We start from the raw sequence: 25,646 nt of genomic DNA, 5'->3' as shown, positions 1-25,646 counted from the left end.
CCCTGGAGAAAGATAATTACACTCGCTGCCGTATTATCTCACTTTCTGCTGGTCGCCCTACGGCAGCAGGTGTTCTCTGGGCTTTTTTTATTAAACTATAATTATCTTATTTGTAATTCATATACTATAAATCATGTCCTGCAGTCTTGTTGCTGATTAGTTATATTAGATTTTGCCAGCATTAAATTTGAAGCCAAAACAATAACTGAACCTCATTAAATGCAATAGTAGTCAAAAAAAAAGTCAACATGGATATACTAATTTAATTTCAATTACTTTTATATTTGTTACATTTTGTTAAGTTGTATGCTAAATGAATCATAGTAATATAATAATATAAAATAATGATTTGTCCATTTTTTCTTGTGAACCCCTTTTGTGTCGACCTCTGGTTTCTTGTAGTTGACAACTCACTATAAGGTTGGGGTCAGACGAGCGTATGGCATCCGATGCGAGAGCATCAGATGCGATATGCTAATGACCCTTGGCTCCTGCTCTGCTGTGAGCGTGAGCCGAGTGTCACGCGTCTGTGCTCCGAGCCTCTCGCACAGTGATTATCGGAGCACAGCGAATGAATTTCTCCATCTCCTCCATTGTCGGGGTAAGCATATAACACACATCACTCGGATGATATCCGAGTGATGTGCGTTGTCTCATTCTCACCCATAGGCTTATATGAGTGCGACTGAGACAAGAAAAACGAGGAAAAAAAAGATGTGAGCTGCCCCATAGATGAATACTGGTCCGAGTGCTAGGCAATGTTTTATCGCATAGCACTCGTCCATATTATACGGTAGTGTGACTCCGGCCTTACACAGAGGCTCAACTTCAATCTGGGTGGGAGTTCTCTAGAGATCCAGGAGGGTCTTCTTCTTCTGCATGGAAACCCCAGCCTGAACTCTGGGCATACTCATGCTTAAAAGAAAGGAGAATGAAGCAAATATGAGGATTATGTTTTAGGAGGTTAAATTGTGTTAGACCAAGTAGAAATAATACAAATATAGAAAAAAGTACAAGAAAATACATAGCACAAAATAACAACAATGTTACAAAATCGCAGGTTGTGGAGTGCCACTTGGAGCAGCAGGGATGCCAATGTAATTGGAAGCAGAATAATCCTCGGAGGTGGACCCTGGTACCATGGGCGGACATACCGCTGGTTAAACCGGTGTGGCTGCATCAGGGCCCGGAAGCTCCAGGGGGCCCCTGCAGGGCGGCTAATAATAAGGGCAATCTGGCCAGTTTATCCAGCCCCGAGGCTCCAGGGAGCTCCTGGCCAGATTGCCCTCATGTGCGGTGGGCAGGGTGCAGTCTCTGCAGCTCCGCTGCCTGCAAGAGAAAATAGCAGCGGAGCAGAGCTGCAGGGAATGGATCCATCCTGCTTCCTGCCCGAGCTTCCTGTCTCACACAGCGGCTGCTGAATGACATCATCATTCAGTGCCGCGGCTGTGCGAGACAGGAAGCTGCAGGCGATGGCTTCAGGATACCATGCGCAGAGGTGAGGTGTGCGTTTGTGTGTGTATGTATGTGTAGAGAGGTGAATGGTGCTGTGTGTGTCTGTGTGTGTGTGTGTGTGTATGTGTATGCAGAGAGGTGAATGGTGTTGTGTGTGTCTGTCTGTGTGTGTGTATATGTATGCAGAGAGGTGAATGGTGCTTTGTGTGTGTGTCTGTCTGTGTGTGTATGCAGAGAGGTGAATGGTGCTCTGTGTGTATGTGTATGCAGAGGTGAAGGGTGTTGCGTGTGTCTGTCTGTGTGTGTGTGTATGTATATGCAGAGAGGTGAATGGTGCTCTGTGTGTGTCTGTCTGTGTGTGTATGTGTATGCAGAGAGGTGAATGGTGCTCTGTGTGTATGTGTATGCAGAGAGGTGAATGGTGTTGTGTGTGTCTGTGTGTGTATGTGTATGTGTATGCAGAGAGGTGAATGGTGCTCTGTATGTGTGTGTCTGTCTGTGTGTATGTGTATGCAGAGAGGTGAATGGTGCTCTGTGTGCATGTGTATGCAGAGAGGTGAATGGTGTTGCGTGTGTCTGTCTGTGTGTGTATGTATATGCAGAGAGGTTAATGGTGCTCTGTGTGTGTGCAGAGAGGTGAATGGTTCTCTGTGTGTGTGTGTATGTGTATGCAGAGAGGTGAATGGTGCTGTGTGTCTGTGTGTGTGTAGGTGGAGGAGAGGGCAATGATGGGGTGATGGGGCAGAAGGTAATGATTGGGTTGATGGAGAGGGCAATGATGGGGTGATGGGGCAGAATGCAATGATTGGGTTGATAGAGAGGGTAATGATGGGGTGATGGGGCAGAAGGCAATGATTGGGTTGACGGAGAGGGCAATGATGGGGCAGAAGGAAATGATTGGGTTGAAGGAGAGGGCAATGATGGGGTGGTGGGGGGGAAAGCAATGATGGGGTAGTGTAAAGGGCAATAATGGGGGTGGTGGGGGAGGAGGAAATGATGGAGGTGATGTAATGGTCAATGATGGGGTGGTGGGAGAAAAGACAATGATGGTGGTGGAGGAAAGGGCAATGATGGGGATGGTGGGGGAGGAGGAAATTATGGAGGTCGTGGAATGGGTTATTATGGGTGAGGAAACAATAATGATGGCAGTCGAAAGGACAATGATGGAGTGGTGGGGTGGATGCAATGATGAAGGTGGTGGATTGGGTAATGATGGGGGTGGTGGAGAGGAGGAAATGATGGAGGTCATGGAATGGGTAATGATGGGGGTGGTGGGAGAGAAGACAATGATGATACCGGTGGAAAGGACAATGATGGGGGTGGTGGGGGAGGAGCAAATGATGGAGGTGGTGGAATGGGTAATGATGGGGTGGTGGAGGAGAAGGCAATGATGGTGGCAGTGGAAAGGACAATGATAGGGTGGTGGGGAGGAGGAAATGATGGAGGTGGTGGAATGGGCAATAATGGGGTGGTGGGGAGAAAGCAATGATGGAGGTGGTGAAGAGGGCAGTCATGGGGGAGAGGGCAATAATGGGATGCGGGGGGAGGAGGACAATGAGGGGTGTGAGGGATAGATGGAAGGGGGATTTATAATGGATTTAGTATCAGGGGGAGGTGGAGGAAGACGTTAATATCGATTATTATGTCTAACACAGTCCCTTAGTATAAAGTGTACTCACTTATTATGTATAGCCCAGTCCCTTAGTATATAGCGTACTCAGTTATGTATAGCACAGTCCCTTAGTGTATAGTGTACTAACTTATTATGTATAACACCATCCTTAGTTGCATAATTTCCTCTTTTGTTATGTATAACACCATCCCTTATTACAGTACGTACCATCGTCTTTAGTTATATATGATGCCCTCCCTTATTATATAGCTTCCTCTGCTGTTATGTACAGTGCTGTCTCTTACATAGTGTATTCTTGTTATTTTTGTTATTCACAGCTCCCTCTTTTATTACATAGTACCCTCTCTTGTTAGATATAAAGTGACTACTGATGGAGGAGCCGGTGACTAGACGACCAGTCATCAGCTCCTCCTTTAGAAAAGAAGCTTTCCCATGCTCCATCAGCCATCATTGCATTATACAGCTAACAAGACAGGACGGTATGTATTAAAAAACAGTGCTCTATAAAATCCAATATGTAAGGAACGGTGCTGTACATAACAAGAGAGGGCACTGTATAATAAGGGACAGCAATATACATAATAAAGGAGACTATGTATTATATACTTATATACATGTATGTGTGTGTATATATATATATATATATATATATATATATATATATGTAGCTTCTTTGTCGCCTTAAAAGGAGGGGGGCCCTCCTGAGGCTCACACTAGTTTATACAGATTCTGTATTTGTACATGCACTTTATCGATATATACTTTCTTTTCTGCCTCATACCTGTCTATGTAGACTCAACATTTGCACATGCATTGGCACTTTTTTCGATATTTATTACAGCTGAGTATGTACTTTTTTCTATTTTTATTGTAGCCAAATTGTGTTGGCACACTTTATTTACTAATTATTTTTGATGTTTGTCCACTTTTAGGACTATTGATTAAGATATTTTTTGTGAGAACTCTACTGACACCTGCTGGTGTATATGAAATATATATATTTATTGTCCTCTATTTATTGTATATGATCTACTTAGGGATATATTCTCGGTTAATTTATTGGATTGCTTTGGGGTTACTCTGCCTTGTCCCCATTTTTTATGTATTATGTATATTCTTTACTATTGTTGTTTTTAATCTTCACCAATAAAATATTTTGTATTTTATATTTGGCTAGTACTTCCCCTTTCTTTTGATATACTGTGTCCAACCCTGCCTGGTATTCATGGTGACTCTCGGGACTGGTGGGTTTGTAGAGGTCAGGCCTCTTCAGGATTGTTGTCCCTCCCGTTAGAGTGAGCTGGGGAGCTTTCAGGGCTTTCTATGAGCCTTTTGCATGTATTATCGGGTGTAACAATCTCTGAAGATCACACACAGCTTCCCTTTTAAACAGGTCATTTGGCTTTTTTCTTGTTCTTTAAAACAGGCGTTCTACAGGCCACTGGCAGTCGCACACAGAGGAAGGCCTTTGTCCAAGAACAGTATATGAGCCCTTGGTAGCCCAATAGCTCATCAGAATGGACAATGCCACCTGCTTTGAAGGTGGAAATAGTCCCCTTACCTTGGAATGCCAAGACTGCTAACCACTAGAGCATCAGTGTGACTACTGTTTAGCTTTTTATTTATATATTTTGTAACATTTTTTAGCCATTTTAAAAGATTTTAATAGAAAAAGTTGGACAAACTTTTAAAATAAACGGTACAATCTTTTACACTGATTTATGGATCGACATATTATTAGTCTGCTGGTACAGCTATGTTTGGGCTTCATAATGACTACTTGATTCTATTCACGTAAGGAACAAATTGATTACTTGATAAGAGAAGAATATACAGTATCTTACTGTTGCTTACACTAAATGCCCAAAATGTGCACAGCATGATGGGTAAAAAGGCTCTCATATAGTATTAAGGTTCTTTACTAAGTGAGAAATTACTTTACCAAACATAGTTATCACTATAGTGAAAACATGACAAGTATCCATTTCCAATAACTTCCCAGGATGCAGAAAGATGGAAAAAAAATCGACTTTCACAGGTTAAAGTGAAATCTGTCACCAAGTTTTTGCCACCTTATCTGAGAGTAGTAACATTTAGCTAAAGAGACCCTGATTCAAGCAATGTATCACTTAGTTTGCTGGATGCAGCAGCTGTGACACAGTCAGAGTTTTTATATGTACCATGAAGCAGAGCTGCGAAAGCTATCCACACCCACATCACAGCTTTCTGTGTATATTGTATATTGACAGTGAGCTGCTTATCACTAGTCAGACCAGGGCTCATGGAGCTGTAGATCAGGCATTGATAATCTATTGATAATCTTCTGTTGATAAAACATGTATGGAAACAGCACACAGTCTAATAAGTGACACATCCCTGAAATTGTGTCCCAGCCCCTACAACATGCTGTCCTCAGACAGATTCCCTTTAATCTCTCCTGGATTATCATGACATATTGAAATGAATTACTATTAAGACCCTGGCATGAGTATGTGTGCATTACTATACACAGTGCCGCCCATAAGGAGAATGTTCCCATATCATTGTAACTCTGTAATTAAACTTCAAGTTCAGCTACAAAGGAGACTCATTTCAGATGGAGAGGAGGTGACTAATTTTTATTTTTGCATTTGAATTCTTACTACTTTATGGTGATTTTAGAGTATTTTCTCGTATCTACCTGTACTTACAGCGCCTCTGAAAAGTATTCATACCCCTTGAACTTTTACACATTTTTTCCATGTTACACACAGAAACTGAAATGTATTTCTTTAGGTTTTTACGTGATATACCAACACAAAGTGGCAAGTATTTTGTGAATGTAAGGCCGGCGTCACACTCAGCGTAAGACAATACGGTCCGTTTTTTACGGCCGTAATACGGCCTTAATACGGAGAAATGTTCCCAAAATAGTGATCCGTATGTCATCTGTAGGCAGGGTGTGTCAGCGTATTTTGCGCATGGCATCCTCCGTATGTAATCCGTATGGCATCCGTACTGCGATATTTTCTCGCAGGCTTGCAAAACCGACATCTAATGGATTTATGTGCTCAAATGTTCGTTAAAACATATATACAGTATATATATATACACTCACTGGCCACTTTATTAGGTACACCTGTCCAACTTCTTGTTAACACTTAATTTCTAATCAGCCAATCACATGGCGGCAACTCAGTGCATTTAGGCATGTAGACATGGTCAAGACAATCTCCTGCAGTTCAAACCGAGCATCAGTATGGGGAAGAAAGGTGATTTGAGTGCCTTTGAACGTGGCATGGTTGTTGGTGCCAGAAGGGCTGGTCTGAGTATTTCAGAAACTGCTGATCTACTGGGATTTTCACGCACAACCATCTCTAGGGTTTACAGAGAATGGTCCGAAAAAGAAAAAAAATCCAGTGAGCGGCAGTTCTGTGGGTGGAAATGCCTTGTTGATGCCAGAGGTCAGAGGAGAATGGGCAGACTGGTTCGAGCTGATAGAAAGGCAACAGTGACTCAAATCGCCACCCGTTACAACCAAGGTAGGCCTAAGAGCATCTCTGAACGCACAGTGCATCGAACTTTGAGGCAGATGGGCTACAGCAGCAGAAGACCACACCGGGTACCACTCCTTTCAGCTAAGAACAGGAAACTGAGGCTACAATTTGTACAAGCTCATCGAAATTGGACAGTAGAAGATTGGAAAAACGTTGCTTGGTCTGATGAGTCTCGATTTCTGCTGCGACATTCGGATGGTAGGGTCAGAATTTGGCGTAAACAACATGAAAGCATGGATCCATCCTGCCTTGTATGGAGCATCTTTGGGATGTGCAGCCGACAAATCTGCGGCAACTGTGTGATGCCATCATGTCAATATGGACCAAAATCTCTGAGGAATGCTTCCAGCACCTTGTTGAATCTATGCCACGAAGAATTGAGGCAGTTCTGAAGGCAAAAGGGGGTCCAACCCGTTACTAGCATGGTGTACGTAATAAAGTGGCCGGTGAGTGTATATATGTCATTGAGACACATATATATATATTCTGTATTTATATTTAATTCAGCGCGATATATGTGAAAAGCCGGTAATTCAATTGCCGGCTTTTTATTTCTCCTTCACAAACCCGACAGGATATGAGACATGGTTTACATACAGTAAACCATCTCATATCCCCCTTTTTTTTGCATATTCCACACTACTAATGTTAGTAGTGTGTATGTGCAAAATTTGGGCGCTGTAGCTGCTAAAATAAAGGGTTAAATGGCGGAAAAAATTGGCGTGGGCTCCCGCGCAATTTTCTCCGCCAGAATGGTAAAGCCAGTGACTGAGGGCAGATATTAATAGCCAGGAGAGGGTCCATGGTTATTGGCCCCCCCTGGCTACAAACATCTGCCCCCAGCCACCCCAGAAAAGGCACATCTGGAAGATGCGTCTATTCTGGCACTTGGCCTCTCTCTTCCCACTCCCGTGTAGCGGTGGGATATGGGGTAATGAAGGGTTAATGTCACCTTGCTATTGTAAGGTGACATTAAGCCAGATTAATAATGGAGAGGCGTCAATTATGTCACCTATCCATTATTAATCCAATTGTATGAAAGGGTTAACAAACACACACACACATTATTAAAAAGTATTTTAATGAAATAAACAAACAGGTTGTTTTAGTATTTTATTGCTCTCTCAATCCATCCGGAAGACCCTCGCTTGGCAAAATAATAAACCAACAATATACATACCTTCGGATGAACTGTCAGGTCCCACGAAGTAAATCCATCTGAAGGGGTTAAATCATTTTACAGCCAGGAGCTGCGCTAAAGCACTCGCTCGTACCTGTAAACCCCGGGTGCTGAAAGGAAAGCTGGGTGATCTGTACTTACATTGAGTCGCGGTGAGGCGCCCTCTGGTGGATGAACTCATATGAACTCGAGCGTGGGAACTTTTCCAAGGCTGCAGTTCATGAGAACATGTGTGATCATGTGTGTGTGTGTGTGTTTTTTAACCCTTTCATACAATTGGATTAATAATGGATAGGTGACATAATTGACGCCTCTCCATTATTAATCTGGCTTAATGTCACCTTACAATAGCAAGGTGGCATTAACCCTTCATTACCCCATATCCCACCGCTACACGGGAGTGGGAAGAGAGTGGCCAAGTGCCAGAATAGGCGCATCTTCCAGATGTGCCTTTTCTGGGGTGGCTGGGGGCAGATGTTTGTAGCCAGGGGGGCCAATAACCATGGACCCTCTCCTGGCTATTAATATCTGCCCTCAGTCACTGGCTTTACCACTCTGGCGGAGAAAATTGCGCGGGAGCCCACGCAAATTTTTTACGCGATTTAACCCTTTATTTTACAAGCTACAGCGCCCAAATTTTGCACATACACACTACTAACATTAGTAGTGTGGAATATGCAAAAAAAAAGGGGATATGAGATGGTTTACTGTATGTAAACCATGTCTCATATCCTGTCGGGTTTGGGAAGGAGAAATGAAAAGCCAGCAATTGAATTACCGGCTTTTCACTAACAGCGCTGCGTATTTCTCGCAAGTCACACTGCTGGTCCGTGTGGAATCCGTATTTTTCTCGCCCCCATAGACTTTCATTGGCGTATTTTTTGCGCAATACGCTGACAAACGCAGCATGCTGCGATTTTGTACGGTCGTAGAAAGGCGTATATTACGGATGCGTTATATACGGCTGATAGGACCTGACCCATTGGGAATAATTGGGCCGTTTGTTAGGCGTGTTTTACGGACGTATTTTATGCGCTCTTACGTCCGTAAAACTCGCTAGTGTGACGGCAGCCTAAAGGAAATGATACATGGTTTTTCTAATTATTTAAAAACATAAATCTGAAAATCGTGATGTGCATTTGTATTTAGCCCCCCTAAGTCAATACTTTGTAGGACCACCTGTTGCTGCAAGTCTTTTGGGGTAGGTCTCTGCCAGTTTTGCTCATCTAGGGGCAATAATTTTGCCTATTCTTCTTTGCACACTACCTGTACCTCAGTGAGATTGGACGGAGAGCGTCTGTGAGCAGCCATTTTCTCGTCTTGTCACAGATTCTCAATAGGATTTAGGCCTGGACTTAAAAAAAAGTCTCATTTTCTTTACACTTCACAAATACTTGCTACTTTGTGTTGGTATATCACATAAAATCTGAAAAAATTACATTCAATTTTGTGGGTACAACATGAAAAAAAATGGAAAGGTTTACAGGGTATGAATACTTTTTCAAGGCATTGTACATTATATAAGGTGCTGTGAGTAGTTCTGATAAAACAGCAATGTACAAAGCGTCCTAGTCTGGCCCGCACAGATTTTGCGCTGAATATTCGCATGTGACATGTCAATATGATGGCCTTAGAAGGCCCCTGCTCAGGTCTCCAGCGCACGTTAATAAAATCTGCTTCACGCTGGAATGATTTTTTTTCCTTTCGTGATTTCACTAGCAGGGATTGATATCTACCTCCAGGGAGAAGGCTTTCAGAATTTGATAGCTTTGGTGCATTTTAGACAACCATGGGAAGGAAGCAAGTTAATAGCTGACCGAGGCATCTCAATGTCTTCTGGGAGTAGACATCTGTCGGCTGTTCTGTGCCGTTACACATACAGTATGTATGCTGCTCACACTCTTCTGGCATTACATACAGCACACAATAATGTTTATTTTTCGTCAAATAATACCTGATTATAATGCATTACATACAGCACAGTGGGTTGTGTGGGCATACGATGCGTTGGAGGTTTCCTAACGGCATTAGTCATCGAAAGGTTTTCTGAACTCTTATTATTCCTCCCTCTTTCTTTAGCTGTTATGGAGGAAACTTGCCATGGTTTACTGGCTTAATTATTTCTAAGACATTACAATTGGATTAGATTTCAGTTTTTTTGATCTTTTTTTAGTTTTCACAGCCATAGGACTGTGTGAAGTTCTACCACTGGCTAATAAGCACTGTATCATTAGCACTTCAAATCTACATTTTTGGGGATCGTTGTTGCAAGAGGAGAGGATGTAGCACTTACATGTAGCGCTTCTTTACAGGTGGCAATATGATGGAGGGATTGTAGGGATTCACATTCATTGGCAGCCATTAGCGTACACACAAGCAATGGGTTCTTGTCCAACAATGAAATGTTTATTGCTCTCAAAAACTTTGAAGGACTCAGCATAAAAATAGCCTCTTCTCGGCAAAAAGGTATATCAATATAAAGTAAAAAGTTCATACAGCAAATACGGGATTACCCGCTCAGATAACAGTCCAACTCTCTCACTTTTCCTCTTCCCATGCACAGACACCTCTGAGACAGCCCAGCTTTCTTAATTAGAACTTGCAAAGCCCGGACTGGAGGTATGGGAGTGACTATTCCCTCCTAAGCTCTTCTGGTCGCTCCTAAAACATGGATCCCTTATTTGGTCCCAATACAAAAACTCCCAGCAACCTACTGTTGCGGGAGCCTTCACCTCCGGGACTTACATCACTGAGGCTAGCCGCTTCTGTGACACATACCTTCCATCTAGGACTTTACTTCTGGCTTTTCTACACTATCTATTGTTGTATTTTATGTGTTAATAGAGATTGCATTTTGACACTTTCACAAATTCATAACATATTGATTAATCTCATCATGTACCTTTTGTGACTGGAGCTTAGTTTTAATGAAATGGTAATCCAAATATTTATCTGAATTACAGTGTATAGCTAAAAGACAAAGTTCTACCACCACTACAGGGAGCTTGGGAGCTTACAGCATACTGTGTTCAATGCGGGGCTGTCTAGGTTTGGTATGAAGGTCTGCAGTCATTCTACTTGACTGTAGACTGTAGAATCCTCGCTGAGCACACATCGCAATGCTGTCAGGAGTCCCTGGTGCAGGCATCGAGAGTGGGCGGTCATGTGACCACAAGTAAGCGATTTGCATATTTCCTGCCACATTCTGACTAGCAGTGTGCGGCCTTGCTCAATAAAATTAATCGAGGCTGAGCACATCTAGTTCGCACATGACCTCATGTATGCAAATCACATACTTGCAGTCACATGACCGCCCACACTTGCCAACAGGACCAAATCATGCTGTGCACACGCTATGAGGATTGACTACAGACTTTCATCCCAAGCATGAAAAACCCTTTAATAGTATACGGGAATCTCTTAAACTTCGCCTAGTGGTGGCATTGATATATCACTTAGCTATGACTGCAATGAATTGTAAGGATTGAATTTCAGCTCAGTTTCAATCCATATGTTTCTTTTTAGAAATCATTGAGTTTTAGTTCTTTTAAGGAAAAAAAACACATCAAATTGGTATTAACCTCTTATTGACTGACCAATCCAACTTTAACCTTAATGCCCATGCCAAATTTTTTAAATCTGACCAGTGTCTCTTCATGTGGTAACAATTCTGGAACACGTTAATGTATCCCACTGATTCTGAGCATTTTGAGCTCATAGGTACTACACAGAATTTGATAACATGAGGTCTTCATATTGAAAATGTTCATCTTTTTCATGAAAATATTGATTTATCCCAAATTTTTATTTTTTTCAAGAGGTGATATGAAAAAGCGGACCACTCCGTTTGTTACCCACTTTCTTCTGAGCGCAGTTATACCCCAAAGTCTGTTTGGACACACGGCAGGGCTTGGAAGAGAAGTGGGAACATTTGGTATTTGGAATGTAAATTTGGCTGGAATAGATTGCATTTACAGAGCCCCTGAGGTACCAAAACAACAGAAACCCCCACAAGTGACCTCAGTTTGGAAACTAGACCTATCAAAGAATTCATCTAGGGTTATGTTGAGCTTGTTGAACCAGTAGGCGCTTCACAGAACTATTTAAAATGTGGATGTGAATACTAAAATTATGTTTTTTTCAGCTAAAATTTTGTTCTCACCCCAAATTTGTAATTTTCACAATTGATAGTAGGAGAAAATGAACCTTGTAAGTTGTTATGCAATTTCTTCCAAACATGAAGATACCCCATATGTGGTCAAAAACTGCTATTTGGGCACTTAGTACATTGTGCCCTCTTACAGTGTAGAGCCCCAATATATTGCAGCACCCCCAACTTTTGCTTCTGACAACAGGCACCCCATGAATTGTTAATTGGGCTCTCCTCACTACAATAATGCCAAACATATGGCTGCTTACTGTGGTGTGGGCACAGTGGGGCTCAGAAGGATGTGGGCATTTAGATTTGGGAACAGAGATTTCACTGGATTTTATTTGAAGTAACATGAAAACCCCCTATATTTTCAGTGACAGACCACCGACCCGAATTGGGGCTCGTTTTGTGTGGATACGTTAGGGGTTTTATTGGTAATGGTAACATTTCGGGGTTCATAACATTTTTTGATCACTTCCAGTATAAGGCTGGATGTGTTCTACACTGAGCACTTACATCAGGTTTCCGTGTAAATCCAATAAAAATGTGATTCAGAACCCAACACAAACTACAGTATAATGACGCAGAGTGAGACACATTGGAGTCCGTCTGACTTCTGTTCCGGTGGTATCCTTCTTTTTAGATTTTTTTTAATAACATTTTATTACTTTTTTTTTAGATTTTTCAGACACAGAATGAACAAAAACCAGCAAAACAGTTATTGTTTTTATCTTTTTTTTGCACCATTCACAGTGTGGTAAAAGTGATAAGACCGATGTATTCTTCTAGTCCGTACTATTACAGCGACACCAGATTTACATTTTTTTATGCTTTGCTGCTTTTACACACTAAATACAATATTTTACAAAAATGTATTTATTTTTGCATCGTCATATATTCTGAGAGCTGCAACTTTTTATTTTTTTCTCAAATGAGCCATATTAGGGCTTATTTGCTGTGGGACAATTTGGTGTTTTTATTCATACTATTTTGTTTTTTACATATGAATTTTTGATCTTTATTTGTTCAATTGTTAGTGTGTTAGTTTGATGAATAAGCAACATTTTTGGTGTGTTTTTTTTAACGGTACTCGCAGTTTGAAATAAATAACATACCAGTTTTATTAATCTGATTGTTCTGGATGTGGCAAAACCAATTTTGTGTAATTTTTTTGTTTATCAGCTTTTCGGCATTTTTGTGTGCATTTTTTTTACTGTTTTGCACATTCTATTTTACAAATTTTTACTTTTTCACTAAGTCCCACTGTCGGACATGTAGAATTTTAACTTTGATCATTGATCTCAGGCACTGCAGTACTCATGTACTGCAGTGCCTGAGACCTGTCAGTGACTTACTGACAGAGTCTGTGAGACCCTGTCTGTTGATCTCACAGGCCACCGTACACTGAGTTTATCAGATGACCTCGGGTTACCATGGCAATGATCAACACCCAAGATTATGATCAGGGGGGAATATCATGGTCGATCCTGCCATAGGGAGTCTTTTAACCTCCTTTTAACCACTTAGATACTGATGTTGTGATTTATAGCTGTATTTAATGGGTTAATCTGTCCCAATCAGCTCCAAAACCGGCCAGGGCTGATACCGCATGGTGTCATCTCTCATACACAGTTGTCACCCACAGGAATTTCGGCAGAGGGGCGGCATCTTTCTCTTATTCCCGATGAAGGATTAAGGCCCATTTAATGTATATCGGTGGTTATGAAGGGGTTAAGGGTGGACTTTCACTTTACAGGAACTATTCCCATATGGGGCATGAGGGTCAGTACATAAGTCAGGGAATCTCAATCATTATATTTGATTTCCTGTGACCTCAACTCAGGTATCCAGTTTTAGTACTAGGCTGTCACAAGTTTGTCATGTCCTCCTGGGAGATCTGGGGTTAGGCATCTTAACGAACTGTGAATTGTAGGTCTTCCATTTAGCCTGTGTGTTTGTTCCTCATATTAAATGGACTTTGTTTCCTGTGGCGCTGAAGAGGTTAACAACTCTTTGTATGCTGGTTAGAGACATGCAGCTCCATCTCACAGCTGTTCCTGACCTGGTTTTAACCCTCTATAAAACCTGGATAGACCTTATCATTCCCGCCTGTGAAAGCTTTGCTTCCTGGCTTGCTGGAGTTGGTGTGCTGAAGTTAGAGTTCGTAGTTGCTGCTGGAGATTGTTGTCTGCTGCTTTTGGGTGTATGCTTTCTTCATCATCCTAATCCCATTTGGTTTGTACCTTCCTACCCTTCCCTTTATTCCTTTCTACCCTTGGTGAGTGTTTTGGTATTTAAGTTGCTTTGTGTTCTCCCTGTTTGTCTTAGGCTACTTTCACACTAGCGTTAAATGCATTCCGTCGTTTTGCCGAAAAAACGCATCCTGCAAAAGTGTTTGCAGGATGCGTTTTTTCGCCATTGATTAACATTAAGCAACGCATTGTGACGGATTGCCACATGTCGCACCCGTCGTGCGACGGATGCGTCGTGCACTGGCGGACCGTCGGGAGCAAAAAACGCTACATGTAACGTGTTTTGCTCACGACGGTCTGCTTTTTCCGACCGCGCATGCGCGGCCGGAACTCCGCCCCCACCTCCCCGCGCTTCCCCGCACCTCACAATGGGGCAGCGGATGCGCTGGAAAAATGCATCCGCTGCCACCGTTGTGCGGCGGAGACAACGCTAGCGTCGGGAACGTCGGCCCGACGCACAGCGACGGGCCGAGCCCGACGCTAGTGTGAAAGAAGCCTTACATGTATTTACACTAACACATCTGTCCCTGGCCTCCTGGGAGGGGGGAGCAGACAGCTTAGGACCTTAACAGGAGCATAGCAAGGTCAGAAACTCTGGCCACTCTACCTTTAAGAGTACCCCTGGGACAGGGATAGTTAGGGTACCTTCACACTAAGCGACGCTGCAGCGATATAGACAACGATGCCGATCGCTGCAGCATCGCTGTTTGGTCGCTGGAGAGCTGTCACACAGACAGCTCTCCAGCGACCAACGATGCAGAGGTCCCCGGGTAACCAGGGTAAACATCGGGTTGCTAAGCGCAGGGCCGCGCTTAGTAACCCGATGTTTACTCTGGTTACCAGTGTAAAATGTAAAAAAACAAACAGTACATACTCACCTTCGCGTCCCCCGGCGTCCGCTTCCTGCACTGACTGTGAGTGCCGGCCCTAACAGCAGAGCGGTGACATCACCGCTGTGCTGTGCTTTCACTTTACGGCCGGCGCTCAGTCAGTGCAGGAAGCGGACGCCGGGGACGCGAAGGTGAGTATGTACTGTTTGTTTTTTTACATTTTACACTGGTAACCAGGGTAAACATCGGGTTACTAAGCGCGGCCCTGCGCTTAGTAACCCGATATTTACCCTGGTTACCATTGTAAAACATCGCTGGTATCGTTGCTTTTGCTGTCAAACACAACGATACACGGCGATCTGACGACCAAATAAAGTTCTGAACTTTAACCAACGACCAGCGATATCACAGCAGGATCCTGATCGCTGCTGCCTGTCACACACAACAATATCGCTATCCAGGACGCTGCAACGTCACGGATCGCTAGCGATATCGTTTAGTGTGAAGGTACCTTTAGGGTCCCAGTTCTAGATACAGTTGTTTGTCCCCCCTTCCTTACCGAAAACAGTCACAGCATGACCTAGGCATAGGCATACTACAGTTTTCTCAGTGTTCTTTTAAGAGATCAAAAAGTGTAAGCAGATTATTCACCGTGTTCGACCAGGATTCCAAGGGCTTATCAGTAACATTGACTCAGGGGACCACTTTTCAGCTACATGCAAATATTACATTACCTCATTCACAAATTTACTTCTGCTTCGTTATAAAAATAAACTGGGTAGTTTCTTAAATGATTGATGAGATGTTGCTTTTGTCTTTTCATAGTGAATCGAGTATATGTAGGCAACAATTGCTCATATAGGATGGTAGTGAGACACCTGCAAAGGTGCCCACCAAGGGGTTTACTTGTCCCCCTGTGGTCCAGACCGAGCCTGATCAAGGGAATGTGTTGTCAGAAAATGACTTATTGTTTGACTTGAGCTATTATCGTTAACATATTTTGTCAATTTTGCTTGTCATTATTTATATTGATAAAAATAATTCTAAAATCTTGCAGAATTTTTTCCCGTAATTGTCACTTTTCAGAAATCATGATATTATCATCACAGGCAGGATTATAAATAAAAGTATAATCCTATATATAACAAACATAGGATCACATTACAAACAATAGATTATACTTGCAGATCACATCCTACCCCTCCCTGCACAAGGACACCTGCACAGATCACAGAGCATTGGTTGTGTTTAGTATTGCAGATGAGCCCCATTTAACACAATATTGCTTACGTTCAATAGATAGTCTATTAACTAGGTCTTTACTATTTCTAAAACTAAAGCACACAAGTTCTTCTAGTCTTGTACAAACCATTCAGGTTTTCCATACATTGAGGGAATTACAGGGAATCTATTGATAGGATTAACCCTCCTAAGTCGCCTATATGGGAATGTAGGTCATAGGAAGCTGAATAAAGTGATACACTGTATCTGTAATACGATGTCTAATTCCAGAGAAATCCAAATTTTTCTTATATGTAATAAGCTGTTTAGGACTATGGGCCGGACACTGATCTGCATGAGAATCTGCCTCCAGAGCCTATTTTACATGAATTAGGGCATTACCAGTGTGATGTGTAATGGCCGCTCTCTGCTCTCCTGATCTCACTGCAGAGCTGTGTGTGATTATTCCTGACATCTGCAGGTTCCTCTCAGCTTCAGCTTCCAGCTCACAGGCAGACAGAGCTGCAATAGTGTTACAATGCAGCAGAGCTGTGAGAGTTGCAGCTGTTAATGTTTGCTATGAGACAAACTTCAGTTCTACTGTTCTTTCTTTGTTACTTGTCTCTCACTATTAATGCCCCTTTAATTAAAAATAATCTCTGGAGGCAGATTCTCATGCAGATCAGTGTCCGGCCCATAATCCTAAACAGCTCATTTCCATGTAAGAAAAGCATGGATTTCTCTGGAATAAGACATCAGTTCACAGGTATCAAGGTATCATTTTATTCAGCTTCCTATGACTTACATGCTCATTTAGTTGGCTTTAGAGGGTTCAACCTACTGACAAATTCCCTTTAAAATATAAAGTTAGCAGCAAACATTGTTTACCAGTTATATTCCTCTACAGCTTCAGCCACTATGCTCCAGTAATCTCTAACTGTCCTGGGGCCAGTCAACATTTAAGAAAAGTGATTGCTGAGGCCAGTGATTGGATGCAGTGGTCATATGGTGGTAAGAAATGTAATCACTGCCGAAAGTAGACCAGTGGGGACAACTGGAGCATGGGTGCTGCAAAAGCTGGGGATTTAACATCCTTTGTGTTTATTTTACAATTCTCAGATAACCCCTTTAATTAATCTGAGCTCCCTTTTGATGTATCATGTGCTGCATTATATTTTCACTCTTATTCTTTATCAGACAAGTTTTGTTCTTAATAATTTGAAACCCATGGCAGATTCTCATCCAGCTGTTTTTTTCCAACTATAACAAGGTATTTCCTCAGTCATTCTGCATTATTCAAATAATAAATTGTAGCGTTATGACATTGTTGTTGGAATTGACATTTTACTTGTCATTCGTGTCTTACAGATGAGTACAGTGGAGTGCAGGATTGAAAAGTAGTAATTTCTAAATCAAATGCTATAACATATTTCAAAATAATGATGGTAAAGATTAGGATACAAGACATATTTTTCTCTACAACAGAATAATAAATACTGTTTTTAAACTATTGATCTAAGGGAGTTCTTTATTCGCTAGAGAAGTGCTTCCCATCCATTCCAGGCTCAGTACCCTGTAGGCGAAGAACTATGTGCCCCCAAAGCTACATTACATCACAATCTAATGTCAGATAGACTGCAAATTAGATTGGAGGCAAATTACACAGCATTGTAGCCATTAGTGCCAATTAAAGGGAACCTGTCACCCCTAAAATCGATGATGAGGTAAGCTCACCGTCATCAGGGGCTTATCTACAGCATTACAGAATGCTGTAGATAAGCCCCTGATGTTACCTAAAAGAGGTTAGATTATACTCACCCAGGGGCGGTCCCGTTGCAGTCCGGTCCGATGGGTGTTGCGGTCCGGTCCAGCTCCTCCTATCTTCATTCCATGACGTCCTCTTCTGGTCTTCACGCCGCAGCGTATTTTGTCTGCCCTGTTGAGGGCAGAGCAAAGTACTGCAGTATGCAGGCACCGGGCCTCTCTGACCTTTCTGGCGCCTGCGCACTGCAGTACTTTGCTCTGACCTCAACAGGGCAGACAAAGTATGCCTGCACCAGAGCCGTGGCATGAAGACCAGAAGAGGACGTCATGGAATGAAGATGGGAGGCGCTGAACCGGACCTGAGACGCCTATTGGAGCGGGACCGCCACTGGGTGAGTATAATCTAACCTCTTTTTCTCATCTTTCAGGTAACATCGGCGGCTTATCTACAGCATTACAGAATGCTGTAGATAAGCCCCTGATGACGGTGAGCTTACCTCACCATCGATTTTGGGGGTGACAGGTTCCCTTTAACATTTAAATCTTACACAAATGTATACGTATAAAGAGGGGCATACTTAGAAATCACACAGCCCTACAGCAAAAGTTATAAATCCCCCTCTTGCCCTAGAAAATATTCAGCAGGGGTCATAACACACAGTAATTATGCAACTATTGAAATCCCTTAGTGTTCTAACCCACAGTACTCCTTTCATTGCCGTATGATACCTCCACAGTGATCCCTCCCCCACAATTTTACCCCACAGCCCCCCACACCATTACACTAAGATGACACCACGGTGCCTCCAGCAAGGTATAACACCCCACAGTACCCCAAACACAGCATAATACCTCCACAGCATGATGCCACTGAAGTACAACCCCCCATAGTATTATGTCATGATAGCTCCCCCACACACAGTATCATGGCCCCCACATAGTATGACGACCTGCCAGTATTATGCCCCACAGCCCCCACTCAATATGATACCCCCACACAGTATCATTACCACCACTGTGCTGAGACACATTAAGAACGGTCACTTGGTATAATTCTCCCACAGTCCCTAATCAGCATGATGGCCCCTTACATAGTAAAATGACCCCCTACAGTCCTCCACTCAATATGATAGCCACGATTATCCCCCACTCATTATGGTTGCCCCCACAGCTGTTTTTTTTTTAAAATTGCAATTATGCTGACCTTTTCTATTCTGGCGTGCGGCTACCCAGCTACTCCCACATGGTGTGTTTATGCCACCTGTCTCCAATTAGTACATACAGTATATATAAGAGTTGACCGCACTCCATATTGAAAGCTGTGACAAAGACGCCGGAGTTGCGGCGTTTGAAACGCATTGCATTGCCCTCCCACCTCTCTATTTTTTCATGACAAGGATGTATTTTTAAAAAATCTATTTTTTAAATAAACACATTGGTTTTACCTGGAGCTGGACTTTCCTCTTGTTTTCTGCACACCCAACTCTTTGCTGCAGGGTTTTTAAATGGAATCTGTGGCTATGGGCCACTTGTTAGACCCAGCCTGGAGGGAGCAAACCGCCCCACTACCATCCTATAGTTCGCGCCAAAAAATAAAAGCCCTTGCTGGATTTTCTTTAATCTGCCATGGGCAAAAAGCTTGTCAAAGACCAAACTAATTCTGCATTGCAACCACAGCTATACCTGTGACTGCAATGCACTCCAGGAGCCTTCATACGCTTCCATGTGCATCCTGGGGGACACATAGCGACCCTCTCATATAACATCTGTCACTGTCTCACAGTGTGCACCGTCCAATTATCAGATGTACTTGCAGCATGCTGAGATATTTTTCTCATGCCAAGTTGGCATAAGAAAATAAAGCAGATCTGCCCTACCCCATGGTATAGCATTGGGCCTAGTGCTGATAAAACATCAGATAGCACTTGGCTGTGTTAGACGCTAGTGTGAGAGAGCCCTTAGAGTCAGTCCATGCTGCAGATAGCACAGGTACAACTCCTGCGCCCGTACCATCCCCGAGACAAAACCGTGCACCCGATTGTGGGAAGTAACCTGAAATATGAAGCTAAAGTTATATTTTTCCATTTTATTTTCCTTTTACAAGATGCAGAACAGTTACCAATTATGCAATGTGTGCAAGAAGCTTAAACGGGTAAAACTCCAATCAATTGAAGAAAGCAGGAATCGTTCTAATAAAGTTTAAGTTCCAGACAATTTGTAGTATTCCGTTGTGGGCAATTCACTTTAATAAGAAGCAGGAAAAAACAAAAATCGGATTTCTTATTATTTTTATTGTAGAACTGTAAAACTATAGTGTCATATGTCTAATGCGGAACACGTTCTCATGAGATCATCATCCTTTATGTCTGCTTTATTAGCTGCTGTGATTGTTCGACTCCTTGGTAGCAGCTTGGGCCATTCTCCGAGCATGGAATGTATTAGGCCTTTTAACACGCAACTCCCACGCTCCCGGATGCTAATTAGACACTACAGAGCGGATAATAGAAAGATCCGCAGCCAAGACAAGGACAAAAGAAAGTTCAGATGTGGTGTAAGTGTTATTATTCTGTGTACAGACAATAAGTGTGGTCGTGTATGTGTGAACCTTATTCCGCCGTTGTGACGCCACTGCCAAGATGTTACTATGGAGTTTGCCACACAGCTGGGCCAATAACCAAGCTAAAAGTGGCTACTGGAATAAATGTCCTTTGCTTTTTAACCCCAGAGTATGCAGGTGTTTTACAACACTTTATTAAAATCTCAATTTGTTTTTGTGCTGCTAAAAAAAAACCAAATTAAAATATCATAATATTAGTTTAAAGAGGGAGTTACGGAACTTTAACACGTCAGGACAAAGTTGGGCAAAATTTTGACAATTTTTGCCTATTACTTATGTTTTCATTTTGGACACAAATGATGTAAGCAGATGTCAAATAATAATTGTTACCTGCCCACACTTTGATTAGTTGCATTATGTTTATATTATTTTCAGATTTTTATTCTGGCACCATCATGTGTTCATGTCAATACCAGCACTTAGCTTTTAAATTCACTGCACCATTTAAAGAAGTTGAAAGCAAGCCAATTATCAATGAGTGTTAATAAATGCAAAAATCTGTAATATTGTAATTTCCATACATGCAGATTGAGAAAGTGGGAATCTTTTATTTATTTTTAAGACCTTATAGAAGTTATCAAACTTTTAACAAACAGCTAACTATGTGAATAAGTTGAATTGACTCTACATCAGCTAATGGTAGGAATTTTTTTAAGTACTCCTTAGGAAATGTATTGTTTTTGCTTTTGAAAGCAAGTGAACACGATAAATAAATCAGTTTAGATATGTTTATAAGTAAACATATTAGTCCAAATAAGCAAAAACCACATTTAAGATATCATAAATACACAAGGCTAGCCATAATTAGACAGGCCACACGAATGTATAGTTCAAAATTAATAATTTTATTAGTATCAACAATGATTAAAAATTCAAGTACATATATACAGACCAATTATATAGTTAGAAAGTACCTCCGATCAAATAAACAAGTCCCATGTGAGTGTCTCCTGTAATCTAAATTAATCAAATTAGCGGCTATCCACAAAATGGTGAATTGCTATTCAAGGCATAGTAATGATGGTGAACGATACCTAGATAGCACAGTACAGTACAAGCTTTACCATATACACTCCACTGACTTTTTGGTGTGCATAAATTGTTGTATATACCAAACATGGTGCACAGTGGTATTTAGATTCCTCCATATATGCATTTATAGCTATTTTTTGCATCTGCTATTTTTGGTTTATATCAAGTGGTAGTTTTTATTGGCAAGCCATACCGGTGTTTAGGTGTTACCCTCGGTATTAACTATTTAGCCATACATACTCCATTGACCTTTTTGGCACGCATGAAGGATATATACCCATAGTATACTGTACTGTGCTATCTAGGTATCGTTCACCATCATTACTATGCCTTGAATAGCAATTCACCATTTTGTGGATAGCCGCTAATTTGATTAATTTAGATTACAGGAGACATTCACATGGGACTTGTTTATTTGATCGGAGGTACGTTCTAACTATATAATTGGTCTGTATATATGTACTTGAATTTTTAATCATTGTTGATACTAATAAAATTATTAATTTTGAACTATACATTCGTGTGGCCTGTCTAATTTAGATATGTTTATAGTTGTAATCTCCAGAAGACATAAAATGTTATTGAAACATCTGAACCAAATACAAAATAAAACCCTTTTTTTACAGTACTGCAGTGCAGGTGGTTTATAAAAGCCCATTCATGACATTTCTAGATTAATTTTCTTAGTTCTAACTTAATTTAAAGCAACAACAAAAACTGAATACGCTAACAGGAAAGATATATATCTTGGTACCGTGTTAGCCAGTGGATAGAAAAATATTTAAAATTGAGAGTCCTCAGTGGTTTATACCTTTCAATGGCTAACTGAAAAGACGGTAACAAATTGCAAGCTTTCGAGACTACTCCGGTCTCTTCATCATGCATAGCCTAATAGAAATTCTGAAGAATCACATATATATGCACAACATAGCATAGAAAAATGCCATAGATAAGACAGGTGATGTGAAGCAGAATTACCATTATGTGAGTGATAAACAGTTATGTTCATAAATATTGGATTTATGCTTTTTTTTACATCAATTAAGGAATTTGCTCCTCAGACCGTGTGGGGCCATCACAACATAAAACCAGACCCCAATCAGAGGACAATAAAACATTCACACTCCTTATCTATGAACTGTTCCAATATTTATGGACATAACTGCTTATCTCTCACATAATGGTAATTCTGCTTCACGTCACCTGTTTTATCTATGGCATTATTTCTGGGCTGTATTGTGCATAAATATGTGATTCTTCATAATTTCTATTAGGCTATGCCTGATGATGAGATCAGAGTAGTCTCGAAATCTTGCAATTTGTTACCATCTTTTCAGTTAGCCATTAAAAGGTATCAACCACTGAGGACTCTCAATTTTAAATATTTTTGTATACGCTAATAAATGTATCTTTTATATCTGATGAGTCTGATGAATTTTCTGTGACAATCCATGCCGGAATGTCAAAATAATTGTGATATTAAAATGAGCATTTAATAAGGAGAGAGAGAGTTCATGAATTCAAGTGTATTCAGTCTTTGTCCACCAAGCCTGACAGTGGCAGCTTGTTCTGAGCACTGAGAGAGTTCATCTGCAGCAAGAATGATGGAGGAGCTGTTAATGAGACAAGGTCGGTGGTAATTTATTTTAAACATTCAGAAAATATTTTCACATCTAGTACACCTGCCTCATAAGGTCTAAGATCTCCATTTAATAATGTATCCAGTGTAATTTTGATACCTGGTGACAGATATGCTGTAATCATATAAAATAAGAAAAAAGTAGTGACACAATAACACTGACGTCTGTATATGTGCACTTCAGTGTCAAGCTTACATGAAACTTTGGAACCGTAGTGTAAGTCAATATCTCCCCATAGTAGTGGTCAGAATGGATAATTTTTCTAGTCAGATCTCCTATATATGTAAATATTTTACAGTACTTTTGGACATTTTGCAGTACGGTACTTTGAGTCAAGAGTGAGAGATAGGCTAAGGTTTGCTCAGTAACAGAGAAACAGACTGGCAATGTAAAGTGTGCCTGGACTTGTCTGAGAAAAAGCTACATGGGCATATAAATAATTTGGGTGGTAAAATCACCCAAATTATTCATTTTCAGTAGCCACTAATAAAAGCAAATGGTATGAAACACAATGTAAGATAGACATTGTTGTAATGTTTCTCCAACACCATCACGTCTCTGTTACTCTGCTTGTATTATTACTGTAATGGCAGGTGCACTGTACAGAACTAAGAACAAATGACAAGAATCAACACACAGGTCAATCTTCAGGGATCTTTCTTCTCTATCAAATGTACAGCAAACCAAAGAATTCCACATTTTTTCCGCAGAACACTGCTCTGAGTCGTTGGCCGGGCCAATTCTAGCTTCCCAATGCCTGAGTCAGAGATTAAAAATGTTCTCCTCTCACTGTACCACATTCCTACAAAAAAATGAATAAAGAATCAATTTACATGTAAAAATCTCTATCTCTAACTTACATTAAACGTCTCTGTGATTGTATTGTCTCATGATTCATGCACAACCCTCATTTCAGTGGCGGACTCTAGTAGAAAAGGTCCCCTGTGCAAGAACAGTATATGGGCCCTTTGCGGTCCAATAGTTCTGTTTTCTGACTCGTAAAAGGTAGTGGCCCCCTTATCTCTTGGACCCCTGAGCAGCTGCACCAATGATATGTCCGCCCATGTCTTAACTCTTCCTATCAACCTCTTTTTTAGTATCTTCTATTACTAGCACGTCTCTGTGTGGGTCACATAACTATTTGTCTTCCTGCTCTGTCACTCCTAATCCGAGCACCAGAATCAGACGGAATGGCAAGAGGGCATCACTGATGAAGTAAAGCAACGCTTCAATGATTGACAGACTTCAGCACTGCAGGAATGCCAGTGGGTTGCAAAGGCAACCTGAGGCCTATCCCTTTGCCTATCACACCCTGATAGGTTAATTGTCAGTCAAACACTGAAAGGTTGGATAATATGATGAAAGGATTGCACGTTCAAGTACCCTTGTTTGACTAATAAGCAATGAAAAAAAAGAAAAAAGTAAAAAGTAAAAAAAAAAAAGTTTATTTATAAAAAATATCAACCCCTCCCCACAGAGAGCCACATTCATAACAACCGGCACTGTAAAACTATACTGTTTTTTCAACTTGTATAGTGATCGCCATTGAAAAAAACCCATGCAGAACAATGCTATTATTTATTGGCTCAAAAAGAATTAAATAAAAAGTGATTCAAAAGTCGTATATATTCCAAAATGCTATCAATAAAAGCTATAGAAACCACATCTCGTTACACAAAAAGCAAGCCCTTATTTAACACTGTAGACAGAAAAATGAAAAGTTAGGGTTCTTATGATATGATGACCCAAAAAAATTTGTTTTTCTTTTTTAAAACAGTAATTTTTCTTATATAAAAGTAGTAAAACATAAAAAAGGTTTTGACACAATCGAATCCACCCGCAGAATAAGACTACAATCACACATGAGTGAGCGTTATCATCCTAGAGAAATGGACAGATTTTTTTCTCTGTTTGTGATCTTAGTTGCTTCCATTTTTTCTCATCCATTTTTTTCACTGAACATTTTTCATCCATTGATTCTAAATAATGTATAAGTAAAAAACATATGAAACGTGGATGGAACTTTGTAGTATGAAGTATGTCTTCTGTATTTTATCTGTTTTACTTGGATCCACAAAGACTTTAATTGTGATCTGTAAGTTAGATAAGAATAGGACACGCTCTGAGCCTCATGGACCGGAGACACCGACCTGTTTTTAAAAATGATGTTTGTATAGATCAATGACATTCTATGGGTCAGTGTGCTGTCTGAGAAAAAAAAACAGACAGAACTAGGACATGTCACACTGATGTGTGAAGTTAAAGTTTCGATTAAATTGCGCAGTGATCTCTGTGCAAAATGATTTTTGGTTCATGTCTAATGCCAAAATAAA

At 41.1% G+C, this 25,646-nt stretch overlaps 1 protein-coding gene across 2 annotated transcripts in view; it reads left to right on the top strand.

Moving 5' to 3' along the window:
- VOPP1 (VOPP1 WW domain binding protein) overlaps positions 1-25,646 on the top strand; it is a 197,517-nt gene that overhangs the window by 72,395 nt on the left and 99,476 nt on the right. The window contains exon 1 of one of the 2 annotated variants that reach the window (XM_077269153.1): positions 20,438-20,575. The exons of the other annotated variant lie outside the window; for it this stretch is intronic. Coding sequence (XP_077125268.1) covers positions 20,453-20,575 — 123 coding nt within the window. The 5' untranslated portion in view covers positions 20,438-20,452. Of the gene's footprint in view, positions 1-20,437; positions 20,576-25,646 lie in introns of those variants that run through there. 2 annotated transcript variants of the gene reach the window in all.

The sequence above is a fragment of the Ranitomeya variabilis genome, chromosome 6 (assembly GCF_051348905.1).
Source record: "Ranitomeya variabilis isolate aRanVar5 chromosome 6, aRanVar5.hap1, whole genome shotgun sequence".
Lineage (NCBI taxonomy): Eukaryota > Metazoa > Chordata > Amphibia > Anura > Dendrobatidae > Ranitomeya > Ranitomeya variabilis.
Note: the sequence above shows the minus strand (reverse complement) of the source record. Positions and strands in the feature narration are given on the sequence as shown.